Source organism: Papaver somniferum, chromosome 9, assembly GCF_003573695.1.
Source record: "Papaver somniferum cultivar HN1 chromosome 9, ASM357369v1, whole genome shotgun sequence".
Classification (NCBI taxonomy): Eukaryota; Viridiplantae; Streptophyta; class Magnoliopsida; order Ranunculales; family Papaveraceae; genus Papaver; species Papaver somniferum.
The window spans coordinates 25964944-25982122 of record NC_039366.1 but is presented as its reverse complement, the minus strand read 5'-3'; the positions used below and the strand labels follow the sequence as shown (position 1 = coordinate 25982122).

The following is a 17179-nucleotide window of genomic DNA, read 5'->3' as shown; positions in this document are numbered from 1 at the left end:
CAGAGTAAAGAGTACAACTAGGTTGCTGTTGCTGCCCATAAATTACACAGCCTTCGAGAGTTCACCATCTATAAAGACAGATGTCATCTGGGACCAATATTAAGGCCGTATTTTTTTACAAGGATTTGAATTCGTCGTCGATAAATATTAGCGGTTGACAGTAAGCAAACAAAAGGAAAAGGTAAATTCATTAAAAAACCAATAAAGGACCGATTCAAAAAAAAATAAATGAAAAAGTAATAAAGGGCGAGCCGAGAGCCCAAAGAGAGTTCCTCCCTGGATTTGATTTCCCCAAATATAAATAAATAAATAAATAATCTTTATCTTTCTCACTACTTCGTCTTTGTTTCTGCCTCTCTCTTCCAGAATCCACCCCTCCCCCTTGTTCTTCGTTTTTACTGACTGATTATTATTGTATTTGCCGTCGTTTGCCGTCTTTGAAGAACATTAAAAACCTCCGCCAATATCTCTCTCTCTCGATATTTATTTATAATTCTTTAAAGCCCTAATTCTTTCTACACACGGTTTCTTAACTGTTGACAGCCACCCCAGATTCGAATATTTTTCATCAGAAAAATGTTTTCTTCTTCATCCAAGAAGATAACTCATTTCTTATTTTCTGCTCTGATATGGGCGTTCGTCTTGGATAATTGAATACTTGTTGGGAATTGGTGATTATAATCAGAATCATCATGGTGTTATTCTCGACTAGTTTTCTGGTTTTCATATTTGTGATTTTCTGTGTGTTTCTGATATTTAGAGTGTTCTTCAGAAGTATTTCTCTGTTATATCTGTTCAAGAGATTTTACATATCAATTGATGATAGATTTCATGTGTATCAATTCTACAAAGTTCCTGAATTCAACAACAATTTCGAAGAGAATCAGCTTTATAAAAAGGTGTCGACATATGTAAGTTCATTAGCTTCGATTGAAGATTCAGATTTCGCGAATTTGATTTCAGGTAACAAATCAAATGAAATCTCTGTCCAATTAGATTCAAATCAAATCGTTTACGATACTTTTCTGAGCACAAGAATTTCATGGAAGAATGAAGAAAAAGGCGGAGACAGGAACAATTGTTGTAGAACTCTGGTATTGAAAATCAAGAAAAGAGATAAAAGGAGAATTGTGAGACCTTATCTTCAGCATATTCATACAGTTACAGATGAAATTGAATTGAGGAGAAAAGAAATCAAATTATTCACGAACACATCAGAACACCATGATCATCATCATAATAATGGTACTTCTGGAAGGTGGAAATCAATTCCTTTTACTCATCCAACAAATCTTGACACAGTCGCCATGGATTCAGATCTAAAAGACAAGGTAAAATCTGATCTCGAATCGTTTCTTAAATCAAAACAATATTATCATAAACTCGGACGTGTCTGGAAACGGAGTTATCTGTTACATGGTCAACCAGGTACAGGGAAATCAAGTTTCATCGCAGCAATGGCCAAGTTTCTGAGTTATGATATCTACGATATCGATTTATCAAATGTTACTGATGATTCTGATCTCAAATTACTTCTGTTGTCCATAACAAATCGTTCCGTCATCGTCATCGAAGATTTGGATCGGTTTTTAAATGAAAAGTCAACAACCATCAGTGTTTCGGGCATATTGAGCTTCATGGACGGAGTTTTCAGCTGTTGTGGCGAAGAAAGAATAATGGTGATCACAATGAACAGTAAAGAGAAAATTGATCCAGCAATATTAAGACCGGGACGAATCGATGTTCAAATTTACTTCCCTCTGTGTGATTTTAACGCATTCAAAACATTAGCAAATTCTTATCTTGGGTTAAAGGATCATAAACTGTTTCCACAAGTTGAAGAAATATTTCAGAATGGATTAACATTAAGTCCAGCTGAAATCGGTGAGATTATGATTGTGAATCGTTCCTCCCCTAGTCGTGCTTTGAAATCAGTTATTACTGCTTTACAAGATGGCAGAGGATCATCATCAAATGCGAAGAGAAAATCAATATCATTACATCCAAGTATTTCGACCCGAGAACGAGAAGATGATTCTTCTGATTCACCTAAAGTCATTTGCAGAGAAAGTGTTCATACGGTTAGAGAATTCAGGAAATTGTATGGATTGTTGAGATTGAAAAGTAGTGGAAGGAAATCTATTTCTTATGATATCACTTCTGAAAAGGAAGGTTGAAGAAGAAGAATTATATTGTCCGGTCATGGAAAAGGCCATGAATCATCATGTAAGAATCTTCTTCTTCTTGTTTGTTCCTTTTTTGTGACTTTGGGATTGTTGTTTAAGTTCGGGGTTTAGGGTTTTTACTTAGAAAGATAATTTTAGATTAGCAACCCTGTAAATTAAAAAAAAAATGATTGAAGAAAATGTTATAAGATTGGAGGAAAAATCTTAGTTTGTGGTATACAATTTTAGTGAAATTTTGTAAATTATTATTAATTTTTACTTGATCTATGTTTTTTATTTGTTTATTTTGAATTAATTGTGGTTGGGTAAGAGGCATTCAAAAGTTGGTTGGAAAAGTTGGGCAAGGAAATCTAATAACTTTGATAGCCGTAGAGTTGAAAAATGCATAGTGGTACAGAACCTAGTTAGCAATTCGGGATTCGTAAAACGTACGGAACGCCAAAAGTGCGAGTATTATACGGTTTTGTAAAATTCAGATTCGGTCCAAAATTCGGTCAACGGGACGTGATTCGTTAGTAATTCGGAACAGCATACGTACGTGTATAATTCGATTTATAAATGTGAGTTCGGCTCTGAAAATTCGGTATCTATATATAACAATTAATTTGTATTTATAAGGTCATACACCAACTTTTATGCATGTGTGTGAGTTATTTAAAGAAAAAATAAACTTAATATGATGATATTAATAATATATACAACATTAGTTATCCAAGAGGACGTCGTATGGTGGTTTAGATGCTTGGTTAGTGAGTTTGAGATCTCTCTCACCTTCACCTTCAAATCTCTTCAGTCGTTTTTGTTTCATAAAAATTACAACACGTCTAATATTCGGTCGTGTATGCTCGGGAGGCAGTAAAGTCCAAAAAGTGGGATCTTTGAAAAGTAAAAGCTAAAGAATTTATGACGAATTAAGCGGACGTATCATTCGGGATACGTAAAATTCGTGAACGATTCGCGAATAATCCGGGAATGCCACATAATACGCGATTTGGGTTCGGAGTTGCAAACGTACGCGAATAAGACGGTAAAATTCGTGATACGGAAAAATTCGGGAATGATTCGCGAACTTACTAACTAGGGTACATAATTGACAAAAAATAGTATGGGAATAATTCGCGAACTTACTAACTAGGGTACAGAATTGACAAAAAATAGTAGTTGGGTTTGGACCCTAATTAGCAATTCGGCGTATAATTCGCGAATTGTTCGCGAGTTATTCCGAACTGATTCGTTTTCCGTTTTATTCGCGTCTGGATCAAACTCCGAACCTAGTACGCGTATAATACCAGTCTCCCGAATAATGCGCGTACTTTCCGAATTGGCGAATAATTCGCTAGGTTCGTTCAAGGTGGGATTCGAACCTGCCTAATCTAATTCCACCAGAAGTACATAGAACCAACTGTTCTACGCACTTGTTTTGATTGTTTTTGTACATGTTTTGAATATAACACATTTACAACTTATTTTTCACCTTGGAGCCAATGTAAATATAAAAAAATTAGTATATTGTGATAACAAATATTAATCAATCTATTATATATATGGGACGAATTTGTGCGACGAATTCATATCTCTAAAACGAATGATACACTTACGTATGTCGTTCCGTATTACTGCCAAACCACGAGTCGGTTACCGGATTTTTAATCGATCTCAATTTTTATAAATCCAAATAATATCCGTATGTACGCCGAATGACGAATTGCTAACTAGGGTTTGGACATCAGGTACACGGCATTGAAGGTCAGATTGTAGACTGAAAACTAGCTAGTAACCTACTAGAGAGCAGCTAGTGAGAGAGCCGTTCTTTGATTATGACTTTTCTTGGCAATTACTACTAATTCTTAAAGATAAGTTTTTTGGGTTGCTAAATATAGTTGGTGGATTACCTACTTGATAATGGTTAGGTAATTAGGTTGGGTTAGCATCTTTACCAACATAACAATACAATATTCATTGCATGCTTCAAGGAAAAAAGAAATGTCATGCTGGTTAAACGTGGTGATTTTGGTGAAGTATGATTGTTTCATCGTGGGATTCAAAGCTTGCTTGCCCAAACTGGTGCAAAATTAGTAAAGATTATATGCTTTTGCTCGTGCGCGTGATGTTAAACTTAAGTGGGAACACATCGATGGATTCCAAATTTTTTGGAACAACAAGTACAATGGGAAATTAGGCACTTTCCTAAAACACTTGTATCAAGCTTTCTTATTTACCCACATTTGCAGCATACCCTCAAACCGGGCTGCCCGAATGGCCCTTAGATCTCTCCACGATGCAGATCACGGGAGATTGCTTCGGTGTGTATCATCGCTGCTTTCATATTCACAAGCAGCCCTGACCCATTTCCTTTTGTTTTGATTCAGTTTGGGGTGTATGTTAGAGAATCAAACTTCCCACTTATATTTAAGGCTGGTTTTGGGGAATTTAAACGCTGCACACATAAAAACAAACGACAACAACAAGAGACTTCGATAGAACTTGAAGGTATGTGTTTAGTGTATTGGTGGGTACCAGAAAATATCAAATCATTAGTCATGGTGCCCACTTGCAATACACACCTCCGTATCGAAGCTTTGGCTACTTTCGTCTTTATTTGCAGATTTCGGTTTGGGTTCTAAGTCAGATTATTTATCCCGTCGTGATGAGTTTCAAATTCAGATTGTTGATATCATTTAAATATCATAAAATTGGTTAAAAAGGTCAAAATCAACAATTCCTGGGTGAAATGGACAGTTAGATTTTGATACTGTTTAAATGGACAAAAATGTAAAAATAGGCAGGATGTAACTAGTTTCATCGTGCCCATTTTCAAATATTTTTTCTTATTTTTAATTTACACAAGATGTATCCAGTTTCATCTTTGGTATTTTTTAAATTTAAGCTACGATGAAACCGGTTTCATCCTTACTATTTTTTTTTTGCCATTTCACCCAAATTATTTTTTACTCGTCCATTTGAACCGTGATTTAAAAATATTTAGACAAATGACTCATTTTATGTTTAAATATCTGTCACCATATTACAATAAATATCGGCCTTTTGAGTCACATTTGAGATGGTTTAATATTCCATCTTCAGGCAGAGAAATGGGTACGTAATATGTTCGGGGGATGAGTGGGGGCAGGAAGTGTTCGCGGAGTATTATATACGGATCCGGTTATCTAAAAGACAATGTAAGAAGATAAGTGTAGAATTGATCTAACCACATAATAATGTTGTCGATTTGCTGGTAGGATTTTTGTAGGAAACTATCATATGATTATGAGATATCACCAAAGCAAAAGAAAAGGGTGTTTTTTGTGTGTGCAGTAGCCAGCAGGGAACCGCAAAGGAACTGTATTATTCAATTTCTTTTGTAAAGGAGCTGACATAATAATGTCAAAAAAACAAAAAAAAAATTAAAAGAAGAGTTGAGATGACATAATCCCAAATTTATTGCTTCTTTTATCATTGGTAGTGTCCTCACATTTTTGATTTTCTTATATAATAGAAATGAAATGATTTGAGCAGATTGAATCTTAGTGTCCTAGTTCCGTCTTTTAAACTGCGTTTGTGTAACAAAAGTAACAGTATTTTGCTTCATAAAAATTCGACTTTTCTGCTTTTAAAATCGTCCTAAAAAATTATTACCAAACTGATTTTTGATTTGAAGTCGAAAAGCAACTTCCGAGTGTACAAACACGCATTTGAAATATAGAATCGAAATTTCTTGATGATGCAAAGTTGCAAAAATTTCGGGGTTGCTGGAACAGTAAAAGAGAAGTAAATGGACGATGATGTATTTCTAGCTACACAAAATTGGTTAAAAAGACCAAAATCAACAATTCCTGGGTGAAATGGACAATTAGATTTTGATACTGTTTAAATGAACAAAAATGTAAAAATAGGCAGGATGTAACCAGTTTCATCGTGCCCATTTTCAAATATTTTTTCTTATTTTTAATTTACACAGGATGTATCCAGTTTCATCCTTGTTATTTTTTAAATTTAAGCTAGGATGAAACCAGTTTCATCCTTACTATTTTTTTTGGCCATTTCACCCAAACTATTTTTTACTCGTCCATTTAAACCGTGATTTAAAAATATCAAGACAAATGACCCATTTTCCGTTCTAGCTACTTGTAAGTTGAAATGCTTGAAAAAATCCATAATAATATATATCAGAAGGGAAAAGTTTAAAATATCTCATGTGATGCTTCAGCTTAATAATATATGATGAGCATATGAAACCGAAAGTTTTATCACTTTACCTAAAACCATTGTTGTCAAGATATGATACAGCACAACATTTTCTTTTCTTTCATAACCAGATATTGTTCGAACAAAATGCAAATAAAAATTAAATCTTCATCGCCCGAAAATAAAATAATTTATCATCAAAAAAGTATCGCAAAACTTTAGTTTTTAGATTGCCCGATATATCCATACATAAGCATTTCGAAGGTGAGATGGAATTTGAGAAAAAACTCACAAATTAAACCTGTCACCGTGATCCAAAGTTTTTCCAATTCACAGTGAGGACGTTTACCACGTGACCCAAAATCTTAATTATGACTAGAAATCTGCACTACAACTTAAAATCGCTTTGTAACTTCCAGTCAAGCAGAAATGTGCACTACAACTTAAAAATCGCTTTGTAACTCATAGTCAATCGCTTTGACGTAAGTTCTAGCTATTGACCCTAAATTTTGCAACATTATTAAATACATGCTAATGTGATTCTAAAAATTTCATGTGACCCAAAATCAATGGATTTGTGGATAAGAAGTCTAACAACGACACAACGTTCTCAGCCGTAGAGTTGAAAAATCAGAATGTACTAAAATTGACAAAAACTAGTATTGCACATCAAGTACACGGCATTGAAGATGAAATTGTAGACTGAAAGGCAAGCTAGTAGCAGCTAGCGAGAGCCGTTCTTGATTATGACTTTTCTCGGCAATTACTACTAATTCTTAAAGATAAATTTAAAATAAGTTTTTTGGGTTGCTAAATATAGTCGTCGGATTACCTACTAATAATGGTTGGTTAGGTAATTAGGTTTTAGCATCCATCTTTACCAAAATACCAGTAATACTAGATTGCTACCGAAACCTGTGGTAAAGTACAGTTGTTTCATTTTGGGATTCATAATTTGCTTGCCCAAAATGGGGCGGCCTCAAATGGTGCAAAATTTGTAAGGCTGTGGTGCGTGCATATAATTGGGAACGTGAGGTGCACCGACGCGGACACGACACGACGCGGATGCAGACACTACAAAATTCTTAAAAAATTAGGACGTGGACACATATATACATACTTTATTTATATATACAATTATGTATTCATACAGCAAAGTCAAGAGTTTTGATCCTAAAAATTAGAAAATAATGCTACATGTGTATAAATTTCAAAAGTGTCAAGTTCTCGACCAGTCTTAGTTTCTCATTAATTGAATAGGATATTTTATACAATCAAGTCTTGGCCTGCAAGACATAATACGTAAACTGCACACATCTAGACTTTCCTAGAATAAATATTCTCAAATATACGCTATTTCCTAATACTCTCCCTCAAAATGGAGCATGCAGATCACAAATGCTCATCTTGGACAACAGAAATTGAAACTGAGCTTTCCCTAATGCTTTTGTGAAGATATCAGCCACCTGAACTGTTGTAGGAGTGTAGGAGGGTGATATAATCTTCCTTATGATGACATCTCTAACCAGATGACAATCGACTTCTATATGTTTTGTGCGCTCATGAAACACTGGATTCTGAGCAATATATAATGCTGATTGACTATCACAAAAGAGATTAATCCCATGAGTATGGTGAAATCCTAAATCACCAAGTAACTGTTTCAACCACTTCAATTCACATGTCACTGCTGCCATAGATCTGTATTCAGCTTCTGCTGAAGAACGCGACACTGTGTGCTGCTTTTTAGTCTTCCAAGAAACGGGAGAAAAACCAAGAATAAAAAACCATCCTGTTAAAGAACGTCTAGTCAATGGACAGCTCGCCCAATCTGAATCACACCATCCTTTTAAATTAAGACTACCATCAGAACGCAGCAAAATCCCTTGTCCAGGGCTCTTCTTCAAATATCTTACTACACGAAGTGCTGCTTCCCAATGCTCCAATTTTGGTTGTTGCATAAACTGTGATAAGATGTGCACTGAGTAAGCCAAATCTGGTCTTGTAACTGACAGATAAATGAAACGACCAACCAATCTTCTATACTTTTCCACATATTCAAGAAATTTTCCCTTTGCTAATGCAGTCGATGATTCGTCTCCATTGGAAATTCTGCAGGTTTAGCACCCAATAATCCTGTTTCCATTATGATATCTAATGCATGTTTCCTCTGGCATATGTAGAAACCTTGTTTTCTACGAGCCACCTCCAATCCTAAGAAATATTTCAATTTTCCCAAATCCTTCATCTTAAAACACTGTCCCAAGTAAGTTTTAAAAGTATGAAGTCCAACAAGATCATTTCCTGCCACAATCAGATCATCCACATAAACTAAGACATTAAGTTTCATTTTTCCTTTTGTCATAGTAAAAAGAGAATAATCTGAATACGATTGTTTAAAACCACAATTCTTCAAGGCTGTGGACAACTTCGCAAACCAACACTTAGGCGCCTGTTTTAGACCATATAATGATTTTTTCATTATACAAACCATATTAGAATTTCCTTTGGAAAATCCTGGAGGTATCTTCATATACACTTCTTCCTCCAAATCACCATGAAGGAATGCATTATGAACATCCATCTGATGCACTTCCCAATTCTTAACTGCTGCAACAGCTAGAAAAGTACGAACTGTTGTCATCTTTGCCACTGGCGCAAATGTTTCATTATAATCCAATCCTTCAACTTGATGATTACCAAATATCACCAATCTTTCTTTTAGTCGTATCAAATCCCATTTTCATCACGCTTTTCAGTATAAATCCATTTACTTCCTAATGCCTTCTTACCAGGTGGTAATTCCAATTCCCATGTTCATTGTTCTTCAAGAGCTCTTATTTCTTCAGCCATGACTTTTTTCCAACCTGGATGCTTCATAGCTTCTTTGAAGCTCTTCGGTTCATTTCCAGCAGTTATAGCTGCAAGGTATTTTCTATGCACAGTGGAAAAACGATCACAACTAACATAATATGTCAAAGGATAAGGCGTACCTGAGGACGATGATTGTGTAGGTTGAGTGGAAGGTGGACTATTCTCACATACTGTATGTGTCACAAAACCTTTCAGTCTGCTAGAAGGAATTTTTTGACGTTTTCCTTTACCCATGTCACTGCTGTTATTATCTATTATAACTTCACTCGACGTTTCATTGGATAAATCATCCTGTTCAGTCTGCTCAGGATGTTCTTGAGCACTTCTTTGCAACTCCTTGGTTGCACATTCAATACCAAGTTGTGTTTCATCACTTTTTTGTTGTTGCCGCAACTCAGGTTGTTGAGTTTCAATAACTTCTCTTGGAAACCGTACCTCTTCTCCATCCTCATCATCACTCCAACACGTTTCCATACTTGATGGAACAATATTATTTGACTCCTCAACATTGATTTTCATATATGGAAACTGGTGCTGATAAAAATCTACATCTTATGACACTAGAAATTGTTTTGTGTCTAAGTCATACACTTGCCATGCCTTTTTACCAAACGGATAGCCAAGAAATACACACCTTCTTCCTCGGCTTGCAAACTTGTCTCATTTACTATTTTGATTATGCATATAACACAAACATCCAAACACTTTCAACTGATCATATGGAGGTACCTTGCCAAACATAATTTCATATGGAGTCTTGTTATTGAGTATAGGTGTTGGTGTTCGATTAATCAAGTATGCTGCAGTTAATGCACACTCCTCCCAGAATTGTATTGGCAGATTAGCTTGAAATCTCAAAGCTCTCGCAACATTCATTATATGCTGATGTTTTCTCTCAACTCTCCCATTTTGTTGGGGTGTGCCAACACAAGACGTCTCAAAAATAATTCCATTAGTCTTAAAATAGTCACGCAAAGCATTAAATTATGTTCCATTGTCACTTATATCATTTTTGATTTCCTTGTTAAATTGACGTTTAATAAGAGCAATAAAGCTAAGGAAAACCAATTCAACTTCAGTTTTATTCTTGATCAAATAAATCCACACACCTCTTGAAAAATCATCAACTATTGTTAAAAAATAATGAGCTCCACAAGATGAGGGTGTCTTGTAAGGCCCCCATAAATCCAAGTGAACCAACTCAAATATGAAGCTAGCTTTACTCTGACTATTAGGAAAACTACTTCGACGATGTTTTGCTCGTGGACAAATATCATACGCATCATTATTCTTCATAACTAACCTACTCACAGCTGGTATCTTTTTTAATACTTTCTCTGCTGGATGTTCCATTCTTTGATGCCATAACTTGTAAGAATCTCCCCGATCTGCAAGTATTTTAACTGAAGGAACACCACGAAACAGATGTAGTCCACCTTGTCTCTCACCCACTCCAATCACCTTCCTCGTCAACCGGTCCTGTATAAGACATAAACTGTTAGTAAATTGCACAACACATGCTAACTCATCGATCATCTGTGTGACCGAGATCAGATTACATGTTATTTGAGGAATATAAAGAACATTTTGAAGCTTCAAACCACCAGGAAGAACCACAATTCCTATTTTTTCATAATTTGCATACTTCCCATCTGGCAAGTCTACTGAGCATGCCGTAATTTATTTTACTTCTATCATGTCAGCAATGTTACATGTGGCATGATTCGTATCCCCTGTATCCACAATCCAGGAAGTACGATTTTGTTTACCTTGCAATTGAAATTTATATTTGTTTGAACTCAAATAGTCGAGCACTTGTTGAAGCTATATCGTTGTTACGCCAACCAAGCCAGCTCCATCTGCAGAAGTAGTACCATTGTATGGCTGTGCTGCTGGTATATTCATATTATTAGACCGCACCATATTGGTACTACCATAACCTCTGCCACCTCTGCCTGATGCAAAATTACCACGGCCTCTACCACCAGTTCTTCCGCCTCTGCCAACTCCTCTACCACCACTGCTTCCACCACTGCCGCCACGGGATCGTTCACCCCACCATTCAGGGTAACCTATGATCTGGAAACACCCATCTTCAGAATGTCCAACTCTATTACAATGCTTACAAATATTTGTAGGATCGTAAGTGCTTGTAGTTGATGTCTGATCCTGCTGCACTTTAAACGCCATCACATTCTCCTGCGTCTCTTTAGACAGAAGAATATCTCCCATTCTCAATCTTTCAGAGTTCACCACAGCTTGATACACAACGTCAATAGTTGGTAAAGGTTCTCGTGCTAACAATTGTTCACGTAGTGAGCTGTACATACCATCCAGGCCAATCAAAAAATAGTGGAGATAATCTTCTTCTAGCAAGATAGTTACCTGTGTTGCAATGTTACAGGTACAAAGACCACACTTTCATTGTGGGATCTTCATATATGTCACCAACTCATCCCGGGTTTTTTTTAATCGTCCATAATAGACAGCAACACTCTCCGATCTTCCTTGTTTACACTCACTTAAAGCATATTTGAGTTGACAGATTCTTGTGCCACTAACAACACAAAATCGCATCTTTAAGTGAGTCCATAGAATACTCGCGTCATCATAATCTCCTAACGTTGATATTATTGAAGAATCCAGCGTGTTATTAATCCATGAAACCACCATTGAGTGCACTGCGATCATTCTTCCAATTGTTCAGGGTCTGTTGGTTCTTTAATGGTGCCATCAACAAACCCAAATTTCCATTGAGCTATCAACGACCTTCTAATGGCTCTAGCCCATTCATCATAGTTTGTTCCTTTTAAAGAAATCAGAGTGATTAAAATACCAGGACCATCACTTGATCCAAGATGGTATACCGGGTTTTTCTTCGGCAAATCATAAGTTATATCTTTTCCTTTTGTTCCTTTTGAGGACTCTGGATCATCTTACCCCATTCTATGAAGAGAACTTGAAAAATTTAGGTTTAGGGTTTTAACCAGGCTCTGATACCATATCAAGTTCTCGACCAGTCTTAGTTTCTCATTAATTGAATAGGATATTTTATACAATCAAGTCTTGGCCTGCAAGACATAATATGTAAACTGCACACATCTAGACTTTCCTAGAATAAATATTCTCAAATATACGCTATTTCCTAATAAAAAGAAAATGAGAAATCGTTTGTTTATACACGTCGAAGGTCAAGCAATCAGTCACTATTAAACACATGGCACAATCAAAATGCATTATTAGAACAACACATGCCCAACCAAAGGTATATGTGATGTCATTTCCAATTACAAAACCCTAGTAAAGACTTAAATTATTGATCTAATTGTTTGTCTTTCTTCATTTAGTTAATAATAGTAAAAATAAAGGAAGAATTTTAAATGAAAATGCAAAAAAAAATGCTTTAAACTCGAGTCATCGGTGCGTCCGAACAAGACACGCGCAGGACGCGCATATTGGTGCGTCAGACACGCATCGTGTCAGCGTCCAACGCGTGTCATGTGTCCGACGCGAGTCGGACGCGGACATGACTCAAAAAACGAAGCGTCCGTGCAACCCAGTTGGGAACACTCCCGATGGATTCCAAAAATTCTGGAACAACAAATATAATGGAACATTTGTGCAAAAAGTTCGATTTTAGGCTTTCCTAAAACTATTCTTGTTGGATGATTGCAGTCTAGTAATCCTGCTTGGATGATCAAGCCTCTCATTTCTGTTTCCGTCTCCCATAGCTTAATGGGTGATAAGTAAGAGCAGTAATCATTTCTAGTTCTCTTCGATTTTTTGAAAAGTTACTTTTGAGCATTTTAAAAATTGAAATATGTAGAGTTCCAAATTTTCTGGAAAGAACCCTTATACATTATACATCTCACAATGTAACGTGAATAGTCCTAAACTAAGAAATGGGGTATGATTCGTTGATATGGTTATAATGATATAATTTTGACATGGTGGAATATTTTTCTGTAAAAAATCTAAACTGCGATTAATTTAAAGATAAGATTTTGGTGACATGTTCCTCATTTAAACTCTACATTCCTACCAAAAATGAGAGTATTTCGAAATAAGAAACTTCACCATCCAAAAATTATAATCAGGGAGGATATTAGTAATCTTCTCACTAATCATTTTAGATCTGTTGCTAGTACCTCAAATCCTATCTTGTCTGAGGAAAATTTTGATGTTATCTCTTGTGTTCTTAATGATACTGATAATGCTTTACTCCATGCTGTGCCTGGTGATATTGAAATTGAGAATGTTGTTAGGAATATTCCTGCTTGGAGATCACATGGACCTGATGGTTTTCAAGCAGGTTTTTATCAAACTCAATGGTCTTTTGTTGGTAAAGATATTGTTAATGTGTTTAAAAGATTTTTTTGAAAGTGGTCATATGCCTAAATGCCTTAATAAGACATATATATCACTCATTCCTAAGTGTAAAAGCCCAAAAAAGCTTTCTGAATTTAGACCAATTGGTCTCTGCAATACTTCTTATAAAATTGTGTCTAAAATCCTAGCTAATAGAATTAGGCCTTTGCTTAAGAAGTTAATTTCTCCTTATCAGGCAGTTTTTGTTCCAGGGAGAGCAATTCATGACAATATTATTATTTCTCATGAATTGATTCATACTATGAAACATAAGGAAGGTATAAGTGGAACTATGACTATTAAGCTTGATCTTTCTAAGGCCTTTGATAGGCTAGAATGGACCTTTCTCCACAAAGTCTTAGAGAAATTTGGTTTCAGTAAAGAGTTTTGTAATCTTGTTATGCAATGTGTCACTACAACTAGTATTAGTGTGTTACTTAATGGCTCCCCTTGTGATCAATTTGAACCAACTAGGGGAATTAGACAAGGGGATCATTATGCACTGTAAATTAGAATAAAGACGTAATCGACTGACTTTGACAACAATCTGTCTTGATCAACCTAGTACAGGTGCAAGTTGAAACTTCAATCAGCACTGACTTTATCTATCTGACTCGATCACGGGTGGTATTGTTCTATGGAGGTGCCATGATTAAGGTGCTTTAGGTGAATGAATGAGTTATTGAACAAGTAGTTCACTAAAAACAAGTAATTCCTGAAAGGGAATTTATAGCTGTGAATGCACAACCATTACTTTAATTACTTCGCAGGTAGGCAACTGCTACCAGTATTTCCTTGCTCATCAGTAATACCAATTTGCACGAGGTTGTTTGCTGTCACCATCATTTATTTAGGGTGAAATTTTAGATCACACCCTAAGTCTTTGAGACCGACCAGGGTGCACAAGTATCCCTCTTTTTATTAGGTAGTTCATTGAATCACTTTGAAAACCACCATGTTGTTTTATTTTCTCTCATTCCAATACAAATACAATCTAAAGCATAGCAGTCTTTCAAATAGATTACCTAATGCAAAGAGGGGTCTTCGTGCATCTTGTTTTGGGGATGCACAAATTCTTAGCTACATCTAATCTTGAAACTCTAGGATTTCTGAATATTCTTGCTATGAAATATCTTTCTAGATCTTTGCTTTTTGTTGAGCATAATAAATATATCATTGGAATTAAAGCTTCTAGGAAAGCTCCTCCTATTTCTGCTCTTTGCTGATGATATTCTTATCTTTGGACAAGCTAATATGCAGCATATTGATAATATTTTGCAAATTCTTCAGGATTTTGGTAATCTTGTTGAACAAATGCTGAATTTTGATAAGTCATGTGTTTATTTGAGTAATAATCTCAGTCCAAATGAATGTAATGCTTTAGATAGTGCTCTTAATATGTCTTTACTGACTGACTCTGAGAAGTATCTAGGTGCTCCTGTCTTACTTGGCCATTCTAAGGTAAGATCTTTTGAACCAATTGCCCAATCTTTTGAAGCTAGACTCAAAAATTATGTGATCATTACCTTGAATCAAGTTGGTAGATCAATAATAATTAAGACTTTCTTGAACTCATTACCAACTTATCAAATGGGTTGGTTGTTTTAAAAATCCATACAACTCTTATTGGTCAGTTAGATTCTTTACAGAGGAACTTCTGGTGGGGTCATAAAACTGGCAAAGGTATCAAATTCATAGGTTGGGACAATATTAACAAGTCTAAAGACCAAGGAGGTCTAGGATTTAGAGATCTAGAGAAGTTTAATATTGCTCTTATCTGTAAGTTTGCTGATCATGATGAGCCGTGGGTGCAGATTTTAAGTGCTAAATACTTCAGAAATGGTAGTATTTTACACTTGCAAAAGCTTAATGAAAATTGCTCTTGGATCTGGAGAGGTATTTATAGATGTATTGATATTATAAAACAGAATAACTTTTGGGCAATAAGGTATGGTAATAAAACTAATATTTGGCTTGATTGTTGGGTTATTGGCTTAGATCATCCTCCTAGACCTTTTGAAGGTTTAGCTAATACTGCTTCTTATACCTATGTCTCTGAGATTTTCATCACTGGTACTAGGACCTGGAATTCTCTTTTGGTTCACTATCTTTTGACTCCTGATGATGCTAGTAAAATTCTTGATATGAATGTGCATGTTATTGGTGATGATATGCTTATTTGGTTACCAGATAGGAAGGGACAGTTCTCTGTTAAGAGTGTTTATAATGTTCTTACTGACAGAACTAATTTACGTGTAAGTAATCGACACATTCCTAATCAGGTTTGGAAATCTCTTTGGAAGGTCAAATTACCACAGAAAGTGAAATTGTGTGTTTGGAAGTGTATAAAGGATATCATTCCTATTAGAGATAAACTCTCAAGGTACAAACCTGAGATAGAAGTGCAATGTAGTCTATGTAATTGTCCTGCTGAAACTAGTGATCACCTATTTTTGGAGTGTCCTTATGCTAGATCAATATGCTAGCTGTTAATATAAATGTTGGTACTATTTTATCTCACCATGGTTCTTTTAGAAATTGGTTTATCTCTTGGTTTTCTGCAGGTACCAATATAACTTTTGGCTCAAATATCACTAGGCAGGATATAAACAAATTGCTTATGATTGCAGCTTGGACTATCTGGAAGGATAGATGTTCTAAGGTTTTTCAGAACATCAATCCTAACAGACTCATGTCACTGGACAATATTAACAAACTTTCTAGTCCTAATGTTCAGCAAGTTACCAATGTTACTATACCACAACAAGATATTAAATGGATTCCTCCAGATAATGAGTGCTTAAAATTTAACATTGATGCTTCTTTTAAAAAAGAAACTTTCCAAGGTGGCCTGGGATTAATTGTAAGGGATTTTGCAGGTACATGCATTGGTGTCAAAGGCTTCTACCTTGATGGAGGAATGAAAGATGGCATTGAAGTAGAAGAGCTGAAATGTAAAGTTTTGAAAGAAGTTGTTAATTTTGCAGTAAAGATGAAGCTGAAGAAGGTTATTTTTGAGTCTGATAGTGAGGTTTTAATAAAATCAATCAATGAGCCTGATTACTTTGTTCATTGGATGAATCAAACATTAATTCTTGATATTAAGTTTATGTTAAGTTCTTTAGAGTACTGGAGATGTGTCATGTTAGGAAGAAAGCAAATTGTGTTGGTGATAAGATATCAAAGAGAGCTAGAGTTATGAGAAATAGTTTTAGTCATGGGTCTGATCTTCCACATGAAATACAAGTTTGGGTTGATGAAGACATCTTTGTAATGGATTAATTTTCATTAATAAATTTTTTGCATCAAAAAAATAATCATGTCAACGGATCCTAGTTTTACAAGTTCACGGCGTTGGCCTAGTTTTACAAAGAAACTACCACGTCGTTGAGTTGTTCTCTAGTTATCTGCCCTCAAATCTGAGGACTCTCGTAGAAAATCCAAAGATCAAACAGTTTCATCATTTTGTTTGTACGAGTGTCAAGTGTGAGACTAAAACCAGTACGGACAAAATAGTCCCTTCCCATTCTCCAATTGGTTAACATATAATCCAACAAAACACTGAT

General features: G+C 35.5%; 2 protein-coding genes across 2 annotated transcripts; both read left to right on the top strand.

Annotated features, from left to right (window-relative positions):
* Nucleotides 1-252: 252 nt before the first annotated feature.
* On the top strand, nt 253-2470 carry LOC113310478 (AAA-ATPase At2g46620-like). Its single transcript, XM_026559168.1, has one exon. The coding sequence runs from the start codon at nt 693-695 to the stop codon at nt 2175-2177; it is 1485 nt and encodes a 494-aa protein (XP_026414953.1). The 5' UTR covers nt 253-692; the 3' UTR covers nt 2178-2470.
* Nucleotides 2471-14282: 11812 nt separating this feature from the next.
* LOC113313566 lies at nt 14283-16919 on the top strand. The gene is made up of 2 exons (XM_026562359.1): nt 14283-14383; nt 16493-16919. The coding sequence occupies exons 1-2, from the start codon at nt 14353-14355 to the stop codon at nt 16813-16815; spliced, it is 354 nt and encodes a 117-aa protein (XP_026418144.1). The 5' UTR covers nt 14283-14352; the 3' UTR covers nt 16816-16919.
* The last annotated feature ends 260 nt before the right edge of the window (nt 16920-17179 follow it).

Bases quoted from the DNA above. Each gene is read 5' to 3' on its own strand.
- LOC113310478 (XM_026559168.1), top strand. From the start codon at position 693: ATGGTGTTATTCTCGACTAGTTTTCTGGTTTTCATATTTGTGATTTTC.
- LOC113313566 (XM_026562359.1), top strand. From the start codon at position 14,353: ATGCACAACCATTACTTTAATTACTTCGCAG. The intron at 14,384-16,492 runs GTAGGCAACTGC...GGGATTTTGCAG, and splicing joins TTACTTTAATTACTTCGCAG to GTACATGCATTGGTGTCAAA.